The sequence below is a fragment of the Varroa destructor genome, unplaced genomic scaffold (assembly GCF_002443255.2).
Source record: "Varroa destructor unplaced genomic scaffold, Vdes_3.0 BEIS01000002.1, whole genome shotgun sequence".
NCBI classification, from domain to species: Eukaryota; Metazoa; Arthropoda; class Arachnida; order Mesostigmata; family Varroidae; genus Varroa; species Varroa destructor.
Genome location: NW_019211455.1, coordinates 49,508,467 through 49,526,115, shown reverse-complemented (window position 1 = coordinate 49,526,115; position 17,649 = coordinate 49,508,467). Strand labels below are relative to the sequence as shown.

General features: G+C 41.0%; 1 protein-coding gene and 2 long non-coding RNA genes across 14 annotated transcripts in view; 1 reads left to right on the top strand and 2 right to left on the bottom strand.

The window, feature by feature from the left end:
• The window catches only part of LOC111245297 (allatostatin-A receptor-like), a 94,706-nt gene that overhangs the window by 68,255 nt on the left and 8,802 nt on the right, over nucleotides 1–17,649 (top strand). For 10 of the 12 annotated variants that reach the window (XM_086979301.1, XM_086979299.1, XM_086979304.1 and 7 more), the window contains exons 4-5: nucleotides 1,041–1,286; nucleotides 14,913–15,140. In XM_086979301.1, coding sequence (XP_086835427.1) covers nucleotides 1,041–1,286; nucleotides 14,913–15,140 — 474 coding nt within the window. The remainder of the gene's footprint in view (nucleotides 1–1,040; nucleotides 1,287–14,912; nucleotides 15,141–17,649) is intronic. The other 2 variants (XM_086979307.1, XM_086979308.1) reach the window with 2 other exon arrangements.
• Nucleotides 6,014–15,987, bottom strand: LOC147757938 (uncharacterized). The gene is made up of 4 exons (XR_015320414.1): nucleotides 15,837–15,987; nucleotides 14,864–15,114; nucleotides 6,473–6,707; nucleotides 6,014–6,117 (listed from the first exon to the last, which is right to left on the bottom strand). It is a non-coding gene; the product is annotated as an uncharacterized LOC147757938 (long non-coding RNA).
• LOC147757939 (uncharacterized) lies at nucleotides 7,459–10,411 on the bottom strand. The gene is made up of 2 exons (XR_015320415.1): nucleotides 9,836–10,411; nucleotides 7,459–9,684 (listed from the first exon to the last, which is right to left on the bottom strand). It is a non-coding gene; the product is annotated as an uncharacterized LOC147757939 (long non-coding RNA).

Sequence of the window (17,649 nt, the reverse complement as noted above, 5' to 3'; positions counted from 1 at the left end):
TGAAATATTTTCGATAGAAGTTTTGTGGAGAGCGTTTACGGAATATAGGAAAAGATGTGTATCATTCAAGGTAACAACGTGTGCTTGGAAGAGCACGCATCCTACAAAGATGCGTGCTAAAAATGCTAGAGATTTAATAGCAGCAGGCACAAAGCGGGCTTACAGTTGGGTAACACGTACAAGAAATTAAATGAACAATCCAAATAAACTCTATTCCAGCTGTAATGTTTTTCTTTTGTCTAATGTTTTTTGCTAACTGCAGTTAAGGCTAGTTGTAAGCCTACTTTTCTCTCCAGTACATAGACACATGCATCATAATTTACGACTATACTGTATTGGCGTAGCTTAAGAAAGTCTTTTTAGATCAAGTGTAAATAAGATATACTTCACACTACTAGACCTTAATATATATAAGACTTTATTGCTAAGCAAGTGATGCTTTCTGAAATGAGACCAAACACGCTTCTTGCACATATGCACTATTTACCAGACGACAGCTATCGTGGTAACATGTATACTGCTTCATGTGCCGTTAATCAGATCGGATTCGTCCTCTCCGACAGCATTGGTTTACTGCCAGTGGATGGAAGCTAGAATATTAACTGTAATAGACTGCAGTATTCCTAACTCAGTATCAGGACAGTATAGTATCAGGACTAACTCGTAGACTTAAGTCTACGAGTTAGTCCTGATAGTTGAATTTGTATTCTCATTTTTGTAGCTTTGAAACGCAGGACATGCTGCCCGCTTGCTGGCGACGATACAGTTATCGAGCGCTGTATCTGAAGAACCCAATGAATTGTTATCTATTGAATAAGAGAACAAAAAGCTTAATTCTTTTATTTCTAGATGCGTTTTATGGGAGAAAATCATCAAGTAGGCTAGCCTCCAGGCAGCACAGGTCAGAAACACCTACGTCCAAATAAAGTAAACGAATTGGTTTTAATGATATCTCTTTTGGTTTTCCGGTATGTCCTGGTGGGTCTGATGGATCTCTCGATGATCGACGATGATATATTTCGGCCATGTCGATTTGACAGTGTCGAAAGTCGAAGCTAGCAATTCACCTGCGGAAGCCAGTCCGGTGTTCGTTGAGGTCGTCGTCCCCTGGCTATTCGGCCTGATCTGCGTTGTCGGTCTGGTAGGCAACGCCCTTGTCGTTGTCGTGGTCGCGTGTAACCCGCAAATGCGCTCCACAACAAATATGCTTATTATCAATCTCGCAATTGCCGACCTGCTCTTTATTGTTTTCTGCGTGCCTTTCACTGCAATCGACTACAGCATCGGTAAGTTAACTCTAACTCTTGGTGTTAACTGTTTGAAGGCTTTTCAGTTTTACTATTCGCTATCTGTTTACAGTAATAGCAACGAAATGTAAGATGGTTTCTTCTGGGAGCCAATGAGATCAATGTCTTTCCATTTGTACTGTCCTACGTTTCGAATCACCGGATAAGTACACTGACGCAACGCAGTTGTTAGCACGAGGATGTGGTTTCTATGTAGGAGCCATGGCGTTCAAGCACTACTAATGCTAAAGATTAATATCAAAAGGTCAGTGTTCGTGCAGATTGTCGATGAGGATTTCGTTTCTCCAGGAAAGCGGTTTTGCAGTAGGCTACGCAACGGCGCATGCAATGATGATCTAAAGGACAAAACTCCGCGTTTTTAGTGCATCATTTTGCCCAGTCGAATATTCCTAAGACATCCTTATCTGTGCTCAGTTTATTGGAACAAAGCTCTAAGTCAACAGTCCAACTTTCGGGTTTCATGTATCCCTTCAAAAAAATGGCATATGCTATTATTATACTGCTCACTAAGGACTTAGAATCGGTTCAATCAGCTTCGAGCATGCGGAGCGTGCTATCTAAAGAATCGGAAGAAACTTGTTTCTATCGACGACCTCTAGTAAAAAAAATTTTTCGTATTATTCGTGAATGTCAAATATAATGAGTTCTTTTATCTAGCTTGTAAAGCGTTATACTATTATACACATGACAGTAACAATGGTGTCGGGATGGGCAACAAGTATTACGCCCAGGGTAGCTGCCAGAAAGAAGTGGTATTATTTCCTCCCGTTTTATTGTCAACCTCCAATAAACGGTGGCAACACTTCTAGACGTGTTTCTATTAGCGGTCTTGCTGTTTCAGTCACTAGACAAAATCTGATACTTTATATTATAAAGGTCGAAAATTGTATAAAATCTTTGTACATGGTAAAACTCTCCTGGTGTAGGAAGACTATTAGTACAAACCCATATTATATGTAAACAGCACGTAATGCTTCTTCGAGTCAGGCAATAAACAGAGCTTATCGCGGAAGCACATAGTTCTTTATGTAGAATTGCTGACCAGAACTCATGTTGACATTAGCTCATCGGTGTGCCGCTAGAGGCAGCTGTATCCCCGGAACAGGCGACTGGCCTATCACCTAACAAAGCCTTAGTTCGTTCATTAGTTTAACGCCATGACTGCCATTCAACCTGCCCGTTAATTGAACCAAAACGGCACGAACCCACCATATCGCCCAGCTTGTTGGCGCGAAAAGTTTGCGTTTTCCTTACTAAAACATAGGTATTTTTTGATATACAGGTACTCATCAGTTTAATAATCCCTGCACTGTTTCGGTATTTCAAATTTTCGCCTAAATTGGAAGGATGAAATTCTTTAAAACCATACTTAAATAGCGTTACACTTCTATACATAAGGCAGTCATTCTTGTTCTAATGCCACAGGCAAAAAATAACCGCAAGATTGCCAGTCAGCTGTACTATTACAGTATTTCATATATCCTTTGTTTAGACAATGGTGTCGGCCAACAATGGTTTACTGCAAGAGGCGACTTGCTTTGTTGATTCAATTTATTTTTTCTCCTTCTAATCGGAGCAGAACAATTTTACACTGTTTTTTGAGTTCTTAAACCCGGCACTCGTGTTTCAAGGTGTGTCCCACCATTCTGTGTTCAGGACGCCTTGGTTTTCTGGTGCCATTAAGCTCCATACAAAGCTCCCAGTAACAAGACCCGCTCCAAGCCAAGTGAGTCCGAAAAATATATACATCGGAATTGTCGTCACAGTTTTTCCACCGCGAAAGACCAGTCGCTGTTTTTGTAACGGCCGCTGCTGCTGCTGCTGCTGTCGACGATTACATACTGCGCATTGTGCGCATGGTATATGAGAGACGTTTCCATTGTAGATACCCATCGATAGGTGGGATTTAAATTTTTAACTGCTTGAGTTGCTAGGTATCTTCTCAATGCGCTCTTGTATCAACAACTGCAGGAATGCCTTTGACCTATCGATCTACTTCGTTTCTGTCGGAAGATAACTCGTCCAAATACTGTTTGCCGTTTCCGTTACCACTAGCTAGTTGGGCTACAGAGAAATACAGCTTTAATCTCTACGCTGATAGTGCACCTCGCAATGCTTACCCATCAAGGGGTTCTCGAGATGGCGCAGTGTTACTTAACGTGTTTCCTAGTAAATTTAGGTACATGTAATGCTTTAGATTTGAGCCCGGTTTGGGCACATTTCATTCTGCGGTTGGAAGTGGCTGTCTTTCGCATTGCCTGACAAGTTAAACGGCTGTGAAATATGAAAGAAACATCGTTTTTAGGCATGAAAAGGTCGACGTTTGCTAACAGTAACTCAGTCGTTCGATCAACAGCAATAAAATAGAACATTGTGCATTAACACGTAATTGTTTGCGAGAAATTGTTGTATAGCAATATGGGTCAATGCATAACAGTGACAAGTGTGCAACCCATTCTTTAATAATCACGGTCAAATTGACGTTACGATCTTCGAATCTACTTCATTACTCTATCTATATTAATCTATATCTGGCAAGTCAGCATAAGCCTAATCGATCAATATCAAACATGTATCAATTTATGATATCTAACCTTAAAAATGATACTGTTCCTTTTTACTTTATCTTATAACGTAAAAATCTTCAGCCTCGTGTAAAACGTAGGTGCAAATTCAATCTGATTGGGTCGTTTATAGCTTACAACACCTTGTTTGATTGCTTTTAACTGCTGCAGTAGCAGAAGCTCGTCTTATAACGTATTATCGTCGTCAATAAAACGCAATATTATCATAGATTTCACAGGGCGGATTACCTTAGAAAGACGACAGGCCTACGCATCGAGAGACCTAATCAATAATCGCAGAAACAACGCCCTATCTCCGTTCGTGGCTCATACCGCACGTATTAACGACAGCAGTAACGTTATATCTTTCGGCCCCATATTGCTATCACTAGTTATAAAAGAGATAAGGCTAAAAGTTCGTGTGCAGGGTAAAGTATTTATATTTAGGCCACACGGAGCTAAGCTAACCGTTTTCCGGCCTGAACGAACCATTCGTCGAACTCGTGATCGTAACATACTGTGTACAGCCTTTTAGTTTCACTTTACTGCTAACCTATACGGCATAAGTACCCACGCTTTTCGTGTGTTCCCGTACCTATCTATTTCGCACTGCATCGAAAAAATTGTTGCACATTGCAGATTTTGGGGAGGTAGGCGGATCACCCTCTACCGCGCGCTAGCGTCGAACTTCCGTGTTCCACACTGAGGCTTACGGAAGTAAAGATGGTTTCTTGCAAGCGAATAGGTTTTTGACGTTATGAGCATTACTCCACATTGTCGATTTTGTCCTTTCATATTTTCCCTGCCGCTGTGGAAGAGACCAAACCTTACCAACATTAAGTAGCGTATGTTAGACAACCGCCAACGACAAGATATGAATCGTCTGTGCGGCGTACATACTGCGCATACCCATATCAGATAGTATGCGGATGAGATGTGGAGCCACTGACCGCAGCGTGACCTGAAAACTTTTCCTTCCATTTTCTCAAGCAGTTCCTATGAAGCCCCACTTAGGTCTCCTGGACGAAACCTGGCAATCCACTTGTACACATTGGTTGGTTGATTGATCAGCTACCGAAAATTAGTCTTTTATGTCTGCTATACAACTGAGATCAATTTATATAAAGATGACCGATTCTAGCAGTCTGAGTCGATTCATCCATACGATTCGCTTCAGATCACACAGTTGGACTATAGAGCAGAATAGCTCTGGCGGAAAAAAATGCTCTGAAGTTTGCATTTTGGCAGTTATATCCCTCTTCCTAGCCTTTAATCTCAGCCGATGTAGAGCTTATAAAGAAGAAGTTTCACGTAGAATTGCTTGCTGTATTGATACTGGTATCACTGTTGCCACCGGCCATTTATTTAACAGCCTTATATTGCACACACACTCATGCGAGCCGATCAATTCATGGTTCATTGTCGAGTCTACGATAGCTAGATCCAAGTCATTTAGTATCTTGCTTCCATCATTTTCGTGAATACACACAGATTTTTGTCCAATTAATGTATTTGTATTCTGTGGATAAATTTCGATCGTTAGCTTTGTGAGTTTTGTGTATCATTTTTGCCGAAATCCGTAAAAGAGGCCCGGCAGCTCGTAAATGTAATTTTATGAAGCTATAGAATTTTAAGCTTATAGAAAACACAAAAGAAAGTATCTAGCGTTGATCTATGTCTAAAATATCACGAGAAGCGTGGCCTAATAATGTGGTAATGATATGTGTGAATATCCTGGGGAATATCGTAAATACGCGCCTTTTTCGTGGTTAGCTTGAGTGAGGCCAGGAGTGTAGTGAGTATCGCTTACAGCTCTACAGCCATAGCGCGTGGGTACCTCATTCTCAGTTATCGTATTAACGAAGTACATGCCAGAGCCGTAGGGACATGGAAACTACTTATAAAAAAAAAAAGTAGTCTTCTTTGCTATATTTTGTTGCCTCTGGGAATGATACGAAGAAGATATTTTGGGCCGATGCACGCGACAATTGTGGCCGTCTGTAGGTTCGTGACGTTCTATGCGACAGTCGATCTTGTGTTTGCACCTTCAGATAAATTCTTCTTTATATGAGAGTAACTTGTCTTTTATTGAGCCTATCTAATAGGGGCGAAATAACTGAAGAAATAAGTGTCATCGAAGACTTCAGTTTAGTTTCATTTTTATTGATTCAAAATTATGGAGAAAATACATAGTTGCATAATTCGTGGACAGTACACAATCAATAGTAAACGGCCCTGCGCAGGATCTATAAAAAATAGAACGGTAGGGATTATAAAACAATTAGCATGTTAGAATGAAACATGGACTATTGCGAATAATATAATAAATGGGCCAGTAATTTAAACTCGCAACCATTTAATAGTGAAAACAAAAAAAAACAATGTTACTTATGATATCAAAATCGCCATATATATATAATTATTTGGGCAGTAATGATATAAATAAGGTAATAATGATAATAATAATAATAGCACAACCGCTGATGATTTTTTAAGGTATATTTTTAATAGCAAATGGAGATGCTTTACGTTGTCACTTCTCTAATCTACTTATTCTAACTATTATATACATATATATGTGTCTCGTGGAACATAGCTTACCTCAAAAGTTGCTGTCAACCGTGGAGTGCTTAGAGATCTTTTTGATCAACAGCTGATGTCTAGTATCGCGTACTTTTAAGATTACGAAAAATGCCATCGGCTAGAAACGAGGCGACTGAAGAGCTATAAACTGAAAGCCATTTTTGTCATATGAATCCTATGTTTCGCGTTTGTGAAGTTGGCCAGCGTCGTGAAGAAGAGTTTCGCGCACTTACCTTTCTCCACAATATCCTCCCTAGAACAGATGTAACATCGTAAACGATTCATCAATCAAACGATCGTTGAATGAATAAATGAAAAAAGGTAGAGGTTTAGCGACAGTCCTTTTTGCACAAATCAATCAAATAAAGGGAAGGTGAAAAGGCCTCTGGAAGGCGGCTATTCTGTTCGGGCTTAGAGAAACAGGCTTAAAGACCGGCAAAGCAGTATGTATTTGAACCATTGTCTTCTAAATTAAGTACTAACGCACAAAACTGGCCATAGTACGACTTTTAATTGTATTTCGTTAATTGTATTTTCAGATTAAATCGGGAATATTAAGTCTGACAAGTAGCTGTTTCGATTTCCTGCAGTTCTCTTAGCATTTTTTGCAGGACTTTTTAATTTAGATTCCGACCTTGACCTCGGATCTACGCTCATGTTCTCTATTGAGTTTAGAAGGATTGGTGTGTGCGTGCTAAAATATAACGACAACCTCAATGTGTCAATGAAGTCAATCGATAGAATGTGTAAGGCAGACATAGCGCACCAGCCGCAGTGGAGAGTTACGCGATCGTAATTATGTAAAATACTGTGAATGTTTATTTTCGACTGTTCGAAGGCAATTTTTGAATCATCGATCATGATCTCAGCTAACTTCCACCCTTTGGCTAGTCGAATACATTAATTCATAATAAAATACCGAGAACAAGTTAGTGACTGTATTCCTAGCTCAGGAATAGCCTTTCATCAAGTAACTAGGGGAAAAGGCAACCGTACGGGTTAAATTCATAGAGACTGATTATTTTATTTCAATCAATTTCAAGGCTTTATTTACTAGATACATTACCATATTTTTCTTTAACCACTAGCGATATACGTAAGGTGTGCTTAAGGAAGATCCGGCATTACTTTTGACCTGTCTGCTTGAGTGAATTAAATAAATTTAGATAGATAGGCTGGCCGTCGTTGCAGATGAACATTGGGTAGATGAGGCGCTCTAACTTTTACAATTGCTTTGTCTATTACTGGTATAATAACAGTAACGTTCAGTGGCAGTAGCCCGCATACAGCATCTTTCTGCTGTTACTTTTGAAACTCGTTAACTTATCCACTCGTTTCTCTGAATACTCGCCTATCTTAAATGCTCCGAGTTTTACGTTTCAACGGCTGGCTTCTGCCGTGAGGCGAAAGGTGTCCCCGCCGGCGTTGAACACAGATTAATTCACTAAGCAACCATGCTATTCTAACTGTTTTTGGGACCTTGAATCTGGCCTGATTGGCCAGAGTTCAAGTGTTAAGTTCATTGTTCTATCAGCTCATTGCACTCTACTCGTGGTATCCTTTCACTTAACGTTATCATCTCGTAGCAATTTTCTTGATGCAGCTCTTTTTTCCTAATACTGGGAGACTTGTGTGAATTCGTTTTCGAAGTCATTCCGTGACGTCGGTACGTCCTTCCATCACTCTGAACCATATTGTCTAAATTTCTCCTTAAAAAAACGGTGCGATTAATTCGGTAAGTCAGGTCCTGCCCTATTTACCGATAATGTCTACGACAAATGTTACTATCTCTACTTTAGACCACCCTTAAACGTCACACTGTGATACTGAGCTACTGTTATTAATGTGTTATAGAACTTTTGTAGTCGAGCTTGTTTATTTTATTTATACTAGCAGACTATAGATGAAGTTAGAAGCTATTTTTTTAATATCAACTTGACGCCATTGGAATCTCTTAATTAGCACCATTGCTCTGTGCCAGTTTGTTGGCGTCAATCCTCATACGATTGCGAATAAGAATTATTTCAAATAACCGGTGTCCCATTGGTTTGTCTAAGATACATAGTTGCTTTTAATATGAGTTCGATTTTGACTGATTATTTAATCGAACAGTGTGTGGCCTCTAAAGTAGCCTGGTCTGCTAATTAAAGTCGACTGAACGCAGACTACAAATTGGTAGCTTTTTTTTTACACAGCATAAAACACTACACCGAGTGTACGAAATTCAGATGTCCGTAATGTAATCGGCAAACGTCATGGATGATAACGACTTTTGTGGTTCCCGCTTTGACGAAAGCGTTTTTGCCCGCGCTTCAGAGTTGTGAGGTTGATACAAATCAAGTTTTCTTGCACTGCAGGCACATCTCTGCGTGTAGTATGTTCAGCTTTGGGTTGTTGCCTGGTGAGAGGCTTGGTGTTGCCTTCGTTCATACAGATGAGTTTCTTGTGGCAGCCGACTAAAAATAGCGTTCCTTGATGCAACTAACCTTTCCCTCTAACACGTTATGCGAACGTTACTAAGTTTGCAATGTCGGGTCGAAAGTAACGTCAAACACGTCGTTACCTAGTCGTCCCCTTGAGGACGAACGAATAGTATCCCGTAACGAGGTATCGCTTGTTTTGCATGTTTCTCACTCTCTTTAATCTCTTCGTGAGACAACTGGCCATTGGACGCGTTCCTGCCCCCCGCAGCCAAAGCTATCCGAACAAGCGAACGGTCGGCCCTCTATACCTCGACGATTTCACCGGCCACGGCACTGAACCCTACAAAGCAAGTTGCCCTTACCACCACTGCTAATATTGCTTCTACTATTCGCCATCGTCGTCTTTTAGACACCAAACTCCATTTTAAGTTGAACTTTTCCTTCATCTTGTTTTTCTGGCCCATCATCCTAAGCGCACACATATGAAGTGCTCAACAGAATTGTCCTTGTCTCGCCTACGGAGTACCCATTTCAGACGATTCACAAGCGAAAAATACGAACACATGAAATGTAGTTTATAAGCGTACACTTTGCCCCCATCTCACTCATAACATGCACTTCCAATTTTCCCACAAATGAGCACTGAGGTGCCAACGTAAACGGCAGCAATGTCTCGGAAACAGTGGATCGACCGTCATCAAATCCTCAGTCATATTCGCCAACCTAACTGAGGCCTGTTAGGTTGCACGCCCGGCATCAACATGCCGTCAACTTGCGCTCCTTCTCCCGCTACTACCACTACGAAGTCTGCAAAGCGATTGTTAAGGTTGTAACAGTCGGTATATAATGTTCGTAGCGGATATCAGTATATTTGACTCTTAATCAAGATATGTTTCTATACATAACTGCTAAAAACCTTATTACTTATAGGACATGATCTGCTATTTTAATCAATTACTTTTTTTTCCGCTAAGTTCGATGTTCGTAGGCCAGTCCACATCGATTCTGCGAATACAATATTTGCACGCACAGCCGGCTCACGGGGGTGTAAATACAATGTATACAAGCGTTCAGTTTCTGCGTTGAACTTACTACAACCCTAGAACCTCGGCGCCTTCGCGTACACGTCACGTGCCTCACCGCTCTATGAGAAATGAAACAATAATAGGCGGCTTATTGTCCACTGGTCGCCTTAAGAGATCGTGCAAAAAGAGGTAGAATGTCGAAGGGGACCACGATATTAAAGCGGCAACGCTTATGCTGTAACGCTCGCGATGCTAGCGGCTATGGCATAGTGGCTGCGGCCCAGTGACCTCCTGGGGGTCGGGCGAGGTGTGTGCCGAATACTCAATTTCCAACAACGTCGCAAACGTTCCGCTCCCTTTCTTTTCAAACAGCTCGGTCTGTCGCTGCATTTCGTGCATTACAGTCGAACACCGGAGGCCTGACACTTAAAACAGGAAGGAAATGGATGGCTGTATGAAAAGCTCTTTGTGGGTAGTACGAAAAAACCCACTGGACTGGATACAGCGAAAACGCGAAGGTATGACAATACGCGCATGGACAATCGACAGCAACGAATATATAATCAAAACGTACCCCTTTACAGCTGAGATAATAGATAAGATATAATGCGACTACGTCACAAACACATATAGACACACATACACAAGAGCCGACGGCTGTGGTGACGACGGAAAATGATAGTGTGGCTAGCACCAATACGATTCGCGTCCTCAAACATGGTGCGTGCTAGGTTTATACGGCAGATGCATAGGTAGATGGTGAGAACTCGTCTACATAGTTAAATGTTTAGCATAGCAAATAAGTGCGGTCTTTAAAAAGACGTCGTCGCTATTAGCGAAATGTTAGCAAGGCTACGAATACGCCACCGGCAGTTTACCTACAGAAATAGCTATTGCAAACGCCGAACACTGGTGACAAAGGGTACATTTACCTAGATTTTCTTATATCAAAGAAACATAGAATGCTTTTATCGAAATGATGTTCCTGGCCGCCAGATGGCAGCCAATGAAATAAAATGCTACTCAAGTTGACACCAATTGTGAAGTGATGCCATCACTTACTGATACTCCGAGGATGCATAATGGAGTAGGTTATCAAGCATATATGCCGTCGCTAACATGAAAGAACAGAGCATAAAAAGAAACTTCACGTAAAAAGAGAACATCCCATTGGATATGCATCATGTGAGTGTAACGAACCAAATAGGATAATAATAACTGTAGTATTTTAGCACAAATACCCGTCAACGAGTGCGACTCTATTGCCGCTACTATGGCTATTTTACGTTACCGGTTAGCTAGCCTGAGTCCTATAGCGGGCTCCTTTCTACTTAAAAAATCGTCTCCTGTTTAATTTCACAACAACTGTATTGTAACGTATAATAATCTTATAAGTAGTTATATACATATATATACACCCATTTTAGTTGAGCAAATACGTTTCCCCCAGAGGTTCTTGGGCAAAGTATCGCGGAAGTCCACTTACATTCAAAATGATCCATACCGACAATCCACAGCTACTCCTATTAGCGGCAAGTCAGTGCGTTAAGTGTACGTACAATGACAAATACAGTGCCGTTACACAATTGTTATACAATTGATATCGTTGCCTGATGGTACACGTATATACAAATAGATATATAGCACCATCTAAACTGAGTACTACTAGAAACCCGGTCATATGTGCATTTTCCTGATACTACTACTGCTACCCTTATCTAATTTTAACAGAACAATGTTCAAAGAACAAGAAAGAATTCTTTGTGCTACACGTGATGGTCGCTGCCTTAAATAACTGGCTTTAAAAGCCACTCCCCAAACTCTCTCACCGAACTATCTAGATGTCTTTCAGTGTCTGGGCATTTTAAAAGAGTGCTTAATTAATTATTGACTGTCCAAAATAAGTTGGGGTGAAGGTGAACGCTACGGAAAAGGATTCAGTCTCAGACACGTTTGACGGATCAGCAAGCAAATCAATGTCTTTTTGGTTGGGCAAATAGGCATAATTTTTTCTATTACGGTGTAACAGTAAGTAACTTTTCTAGAAACACCTGCTAAATTTGTGTATAGGGCCACTTTGTTGGATCTTAGAATCTATCGGCTAATTTAACAATAATAAGCGTGTATTTTTTTTCACAAGATGTTACTTGCCGTCTGCAGCGGGTGTGCAGAACGGCATATCGCTGAACGTCAACGTATGGAATCGTATCACAAGCGATGATAATCCATGCCGAGGCCTTGTGTGCCCCACACACCCCTCGGGATGGAGCAGCGTACAGTGTAACGTCCCATCACAGTCTACACGTAGCGCATCGAATCCTTAATATAATTACATATTCTTAATCAGAAATTATGTGCGTACCTAGAGCATGTCTACTTTTGCGTCTAACTAGAATCATCCGAAGGGCTGTTAGTAATTGGATGTAATGGCTAGAGTTAAATGTATCAACATTAATAATTACATTTTGCCGTACGAGATCTTTGTGTAAAGCTTCATCTTTTGATGAACGCTAATTTTTAGGACGTGCGGTTCCATCGGATAGGGCCTATCAGTTGTTCATCGAATAGCAGGTTGACATTCTGAACAGTCGTTTCCATTAGGAAAGGATTTGTTGCTTCCCACGATAGTTTGGCCATGACCTATCAATTTAGACCTAGCCCTGTTTTTTAGAAGTGTTTTCCTGTCTGGCTCTCACAAGCTTGGATTTTCGAGGCATTCCGAAAAGCTTCCGGAAAGACCGAAACACATTAGACAAATGCGTACTCCTATATAATTGTTGGTAGTCTTGAATGTTTGCACTTGTATATATATCTGACGGTATTACAATACACTATGAACATATTCGAGCGTTTTCTGTACACATAATGCATTTTAGTACAGAATAAATACATGATTAACTTTCATTGTTTACAGCATATGAGTGCTGAATTGAGGTAACACGAAACAGTCTTATATCTGTGCCCTGTAAACGTTAGTTCAGATCTAATTCCTTGTTCATGACTTAATGTAGGTAATAGCATATTCGCGCATATGTAAACCAAAGTAGATAAACGTTTTGTCAACATACAAATAAAGAACAAGCGACAGAAGGAGCTATTAAGATTCGTTCGGGAGTTTTTCCTTTTGGAAGCGTGTTTCCCGATTTCATCAAAACGGCCATTGGTCCCGGCCAGATGACCACTTGGTTTAGAATATTTCTCATAAAGACTGACTCTCCCTTCGCATCTGCCAGTTGGCGTCCACCTGCCGATAGAAGCAGGTGCTGTAAAAGATGGTATTCAATCTGTGCCTATCAGATATTTATTAGCAGTCAATTGATGCCGATATGAGCATAGGCTCCTTGCTCTATTGGAGACGCCTCAGCCGAAATGACTAGTCCATCAATGTCACCTATTCATTCAAACTACGCACCGCTAGCAGAGAAATTAGGCTGGTAAAGACTCGTAAAAAAACGGTAAAAAAACGTGTGAGTGAAAATTAGTGGCCTTTACTATAGCTGAAACGAGTTCAGAGAGAAAACATTTTTTTAGCCTGGAAAATCAACGCTCCGCGGTTAAGTTTTTGTTTCGTGAATGCCAGAGCGCAAAATGGGTGAAGGCATTAGGTAAGGGTGCTCCAAGAGAGAACGCAATACGTGAATAGGGCGAACGTTAAAAATGGAGATTAGAGCGCTGAAGAATAGATATCGGGACCCGAAAGATAAAAAGACATTGCCTCGATCGAGGAGGCCTTTGATTTAAGCAAAGCTTGAAGTCTAGGGACATTTTCGGCCAAAACTTTGATTTCACATGTAACGAGCTACAGAATTACAGCCCAAATCCTGAAAATGTGAAACCTGAGAGGGGTCAGACGAAAGAATGGCGTCATCCTGAGCGTAAACTGAGTTCGGTGGCAGTATCGAGTAATGGTAGTACTTGTAGTCAAGTGAATCAGGGGCATTTCTTACTGTGACATATTCGATGAAAATGAGCGATTTCCTCAGGCGATTTCTGGATTTTTGGCACCACACGCTGGCTATTTGATGATAACGCCAAACATCAGTGCCATATTTCAATCACTTTTTAAAACTGAACAAAGGAATATCCAATATTGGCGTCGACACTCTTATTCTCCCGATCTAAGCTCGTGTGGTTAAGAGGCTTTCCATGCCCTAAAAAGGCAGGCGGTGTACACGGATATATACTTCGAGAAGCCTTAAGCGGCAAGATTATTTATGGAAACGCTGCCAGAGCTCTAGGACAAATGCACAAAAGATAAATGAGTAATAAAAAAATAAAGTATTTCTAAGAAATACTAAAAAAGCATTATCTTAGCCAACTAGTTAAGAAATGATCAAATTTAAGTTCACCGGGGTCACTGGTAAGAGGATGATACGCATTTTTTAAGCGATAGTTAAAAGAATTAACTTTACTGATGAGCTCATATGTACGGCGATTGTTATTTAGCAGACAGCAAAGATCTGATTTTTAATAGTTCGACGAAGTTCCTAGCTCATCCATTCCAAGCTTGGGGACGCCACTTCCTTGGGATGCTTCCCATTTGGCTGCGGCCTCTTTACCTTTTGTATTCAAACACAGCTTTATAGTGTTGAACTTCAATGCATGACAAGTTTGCTTTACGCCTATGGTCAATACCATAGACCATCAACAACGAACGTCCGACCGTATGGCCTCTCCCCCAGCGCGCTTCCCCATACGGATCGCCAACTCGTCTTTGTTCGTGGGGAAACAGGTATGCACAGACTACAGTTTAACTGCTGCTGCTGCTGCTGCTGTTGCAGCGTCAAATCGTCAAACGTCAACTGATTTTATTTTCAACGATTATCAATATAACAGCCTTAGTATGATTGTATACTGGGATATTGTCATTAGCAGTCGGCTAACGTTGGTGTTTCCGCTATAGTCGATTTTGTTATCCTTGCCTATCCCCTGCTCCTCTATCAACCATTCGAGTGCCTTACCGTCCAATATAATTAACATCCATCTACTTCGTTTTGACGACTTTTGCAGGCTATTGGCCATTCGGCGACGTGTGGTGCCGCACGGTGCAGTACTTCATCAACGTGTGTGCGTTGGCGAGCATTTATACGCTGGTCCTTATGTCAGTCGACCGATATCTGGCCGTTGTTCATCCGATCACATCAATGCAGCTTCGAGTTGAACACAATTCGCTGATTGCGTGCGCCCTGCTCTGGGTGATCATCGTTATCGCCTGCATACCAGTCGCGTTTATTCACGGTTAGATGATCCGACACAATTGGGGCAAATGTATGCTTAATATATTAGCAACAGCTTTACTGCGATAGTCGCACTGTTTAAAAAAAAAAAATTGTCTCGTGCCTAATAGCGGTACCGGACGTAAAAGTCAAACGAAAAACAAAAAATAGCAAAGGCAGTAACTACCTACGAAAGCTTGTCACGACCGAGGCAGTCCGACGGGCATCTGCTCTACACGCACATCAGAGGCATTCCCATCTGCACGTGTTAGAATTTGGCACGCCGTGATTTCGTAGGCAGTATATAAATCAATATGTATCCAAATACCTAACACATATGCTGCCTGTCGTTATGGTGCATTTGGAATAGGTCCCTAGTCAATTGCATCTTGACATTGTCAGCAAATAAATCCATATAGCAGATCCAACCATGAGGCTTGCTTTTCACAGAATTATGTGATTCTCCGACGATCTCCTACGATCCAAACGCAGTTTCGCAAAGTTGACTTCAACCTCGTTTGGCCCCGACCTTCTACCTCAACACGCACTCCAATGCTAGGGGTGCATAATTAAATGTACCATGTCTTCTAATTTGTTCGACGCGCACAGTGCATAATTCTAGGCAAAGTAGCGCATAAATTACAAATTATGTCCAGCTAAAACGTTTTCCTTGAGGCGTGAAGCGTAAGTTACAAACTCTGCATAGTCACGCACTTACACAGGTGTCTTCTCGTAGGATACGAATCGCTCTCTTCGCACCTCTCCCAGGGTACCGAAAACAATCAGTAGCCTCCGAGGCCTTCCGGCACACTAACCAGACTAGTCATTTATGTACTAACCGTCCCTACTTTCTCCATATCGCTATTTCGATCCAAAATGCACGCATACACATGTATTAGCGGAAATAATTATGATTAGGATTAGAGGGAATTCATTCGATGAAAAGATAGGCACTTAGATAGGCACCCTAATTACCTATGATGGTAATCCCCTTTCTTGGAACTACGACTGCAGTAAGCGCAATATGTCCCTTCTCAGGCCCGGACAAGAACTAATGCAGATTCCACCTATGTGTATCTATATCTATATAGACTGTTTTAGCACGGAAGGTATAGATGTACCGCAACGTACTATCCTAGACATTGTATTGTTACTGGATGAATAGGAGCGGACTGTACTTTGTAACTTTCATATTGAATTTGCTCTTGTTTCTTTATGGACACACATCTTCCCATATCAACTATAAAGAAGCAGTATCGAAAACTCTGTACATATATGCATATAGACATTACTGCAGTATAATATATATGTTCGTATTATGTAATTACGTCTTGATGAGCGTGAAATTACCTTGTATGTTCAAGTTATCAGGCTTTATAAGGCATTTTGGGGCATTTGGCCTCAAGAATACTGTATGGTATCAAGCCCGACGGTTAAACAATAGGAGCAACTTTACTGTAAAAGATCCTAGAGAAAATCGGATTTAAACTATCTGAATGTTGATAACAACATACACTGAATCTTATTATAACTAGTATTATTTCTATTCTTATACTGGATCAATCAGGCGTACAACGTCAGCGTTTTATTTTGACATAGATTTTGATCAAAAGGCTAGCACATCTACCCAACGGCACGTAATACGAATTGGATCTGCTTGAGCTAAATAAATCATAGGCATATATGAACAGAGCTATGGTTCTACATCTCGCATGATTGAACATCCGTCGGCAACGGAATAAGACAAAACAAAGTATTCTGCTTAGCTGGGAGGCAGAGCCCGAAACACTATTATATCATTGTGGTCTAGGCCTTGGAGAAGTCGTTTGTCTGACACAAGCCACACTTGATTAAATCAGTATGGCACGGATCACTTTAAGCATGGCGAATGTAACATTGACATTTTTATGATGATTTATAGTAGATAGCCAACCGAAAATAGTTCAGTTTCAAAAAAATGTACCGCTGGACGGCGGCACACCATCTGTGGCGTGAATGAAAGGGAACCTATGGCTAAATATGGAACATATTCTTTAAAGTATTTGTAACCTTCTTTGTACCATGCTTGGACACCTCTTGAGCAAGCCTTCGTATCTCTATTCTATCTTAACGTGGTAGATTACGCGCAAACGTTTGCATAGCAAACAGAGCTCAAAAGAACACGCCTCGTGGCATTTTGCATATTCGCTGAATTTTCCCTCTAGGAGCGTTTCGCTGCTGCTCGGTGTCCATTTAAGCACCCTGCCCCATCAGCCGGTAATCACTCGGGTGACGGAGTAGGGTGCTTGATGTGCCACTTAACGGTAGAGGTGAGAATATACATGCTAACAAAGGCATTGAAACTTAAGAGTTAATAGCAAGCCGAACTTCACAAAAAGCAGTGCCTTCCAATCCTTCTTTGTGCTTGAGCTAACCAACAGCAGGAAATACACCTTATTAACCTACTGAAGGAGACTAATTCACACTTTGCTGAAGTTGAAATCACGTGCAGCTCAACAAAATTTACCGTAGATAATCCTGATATATATATA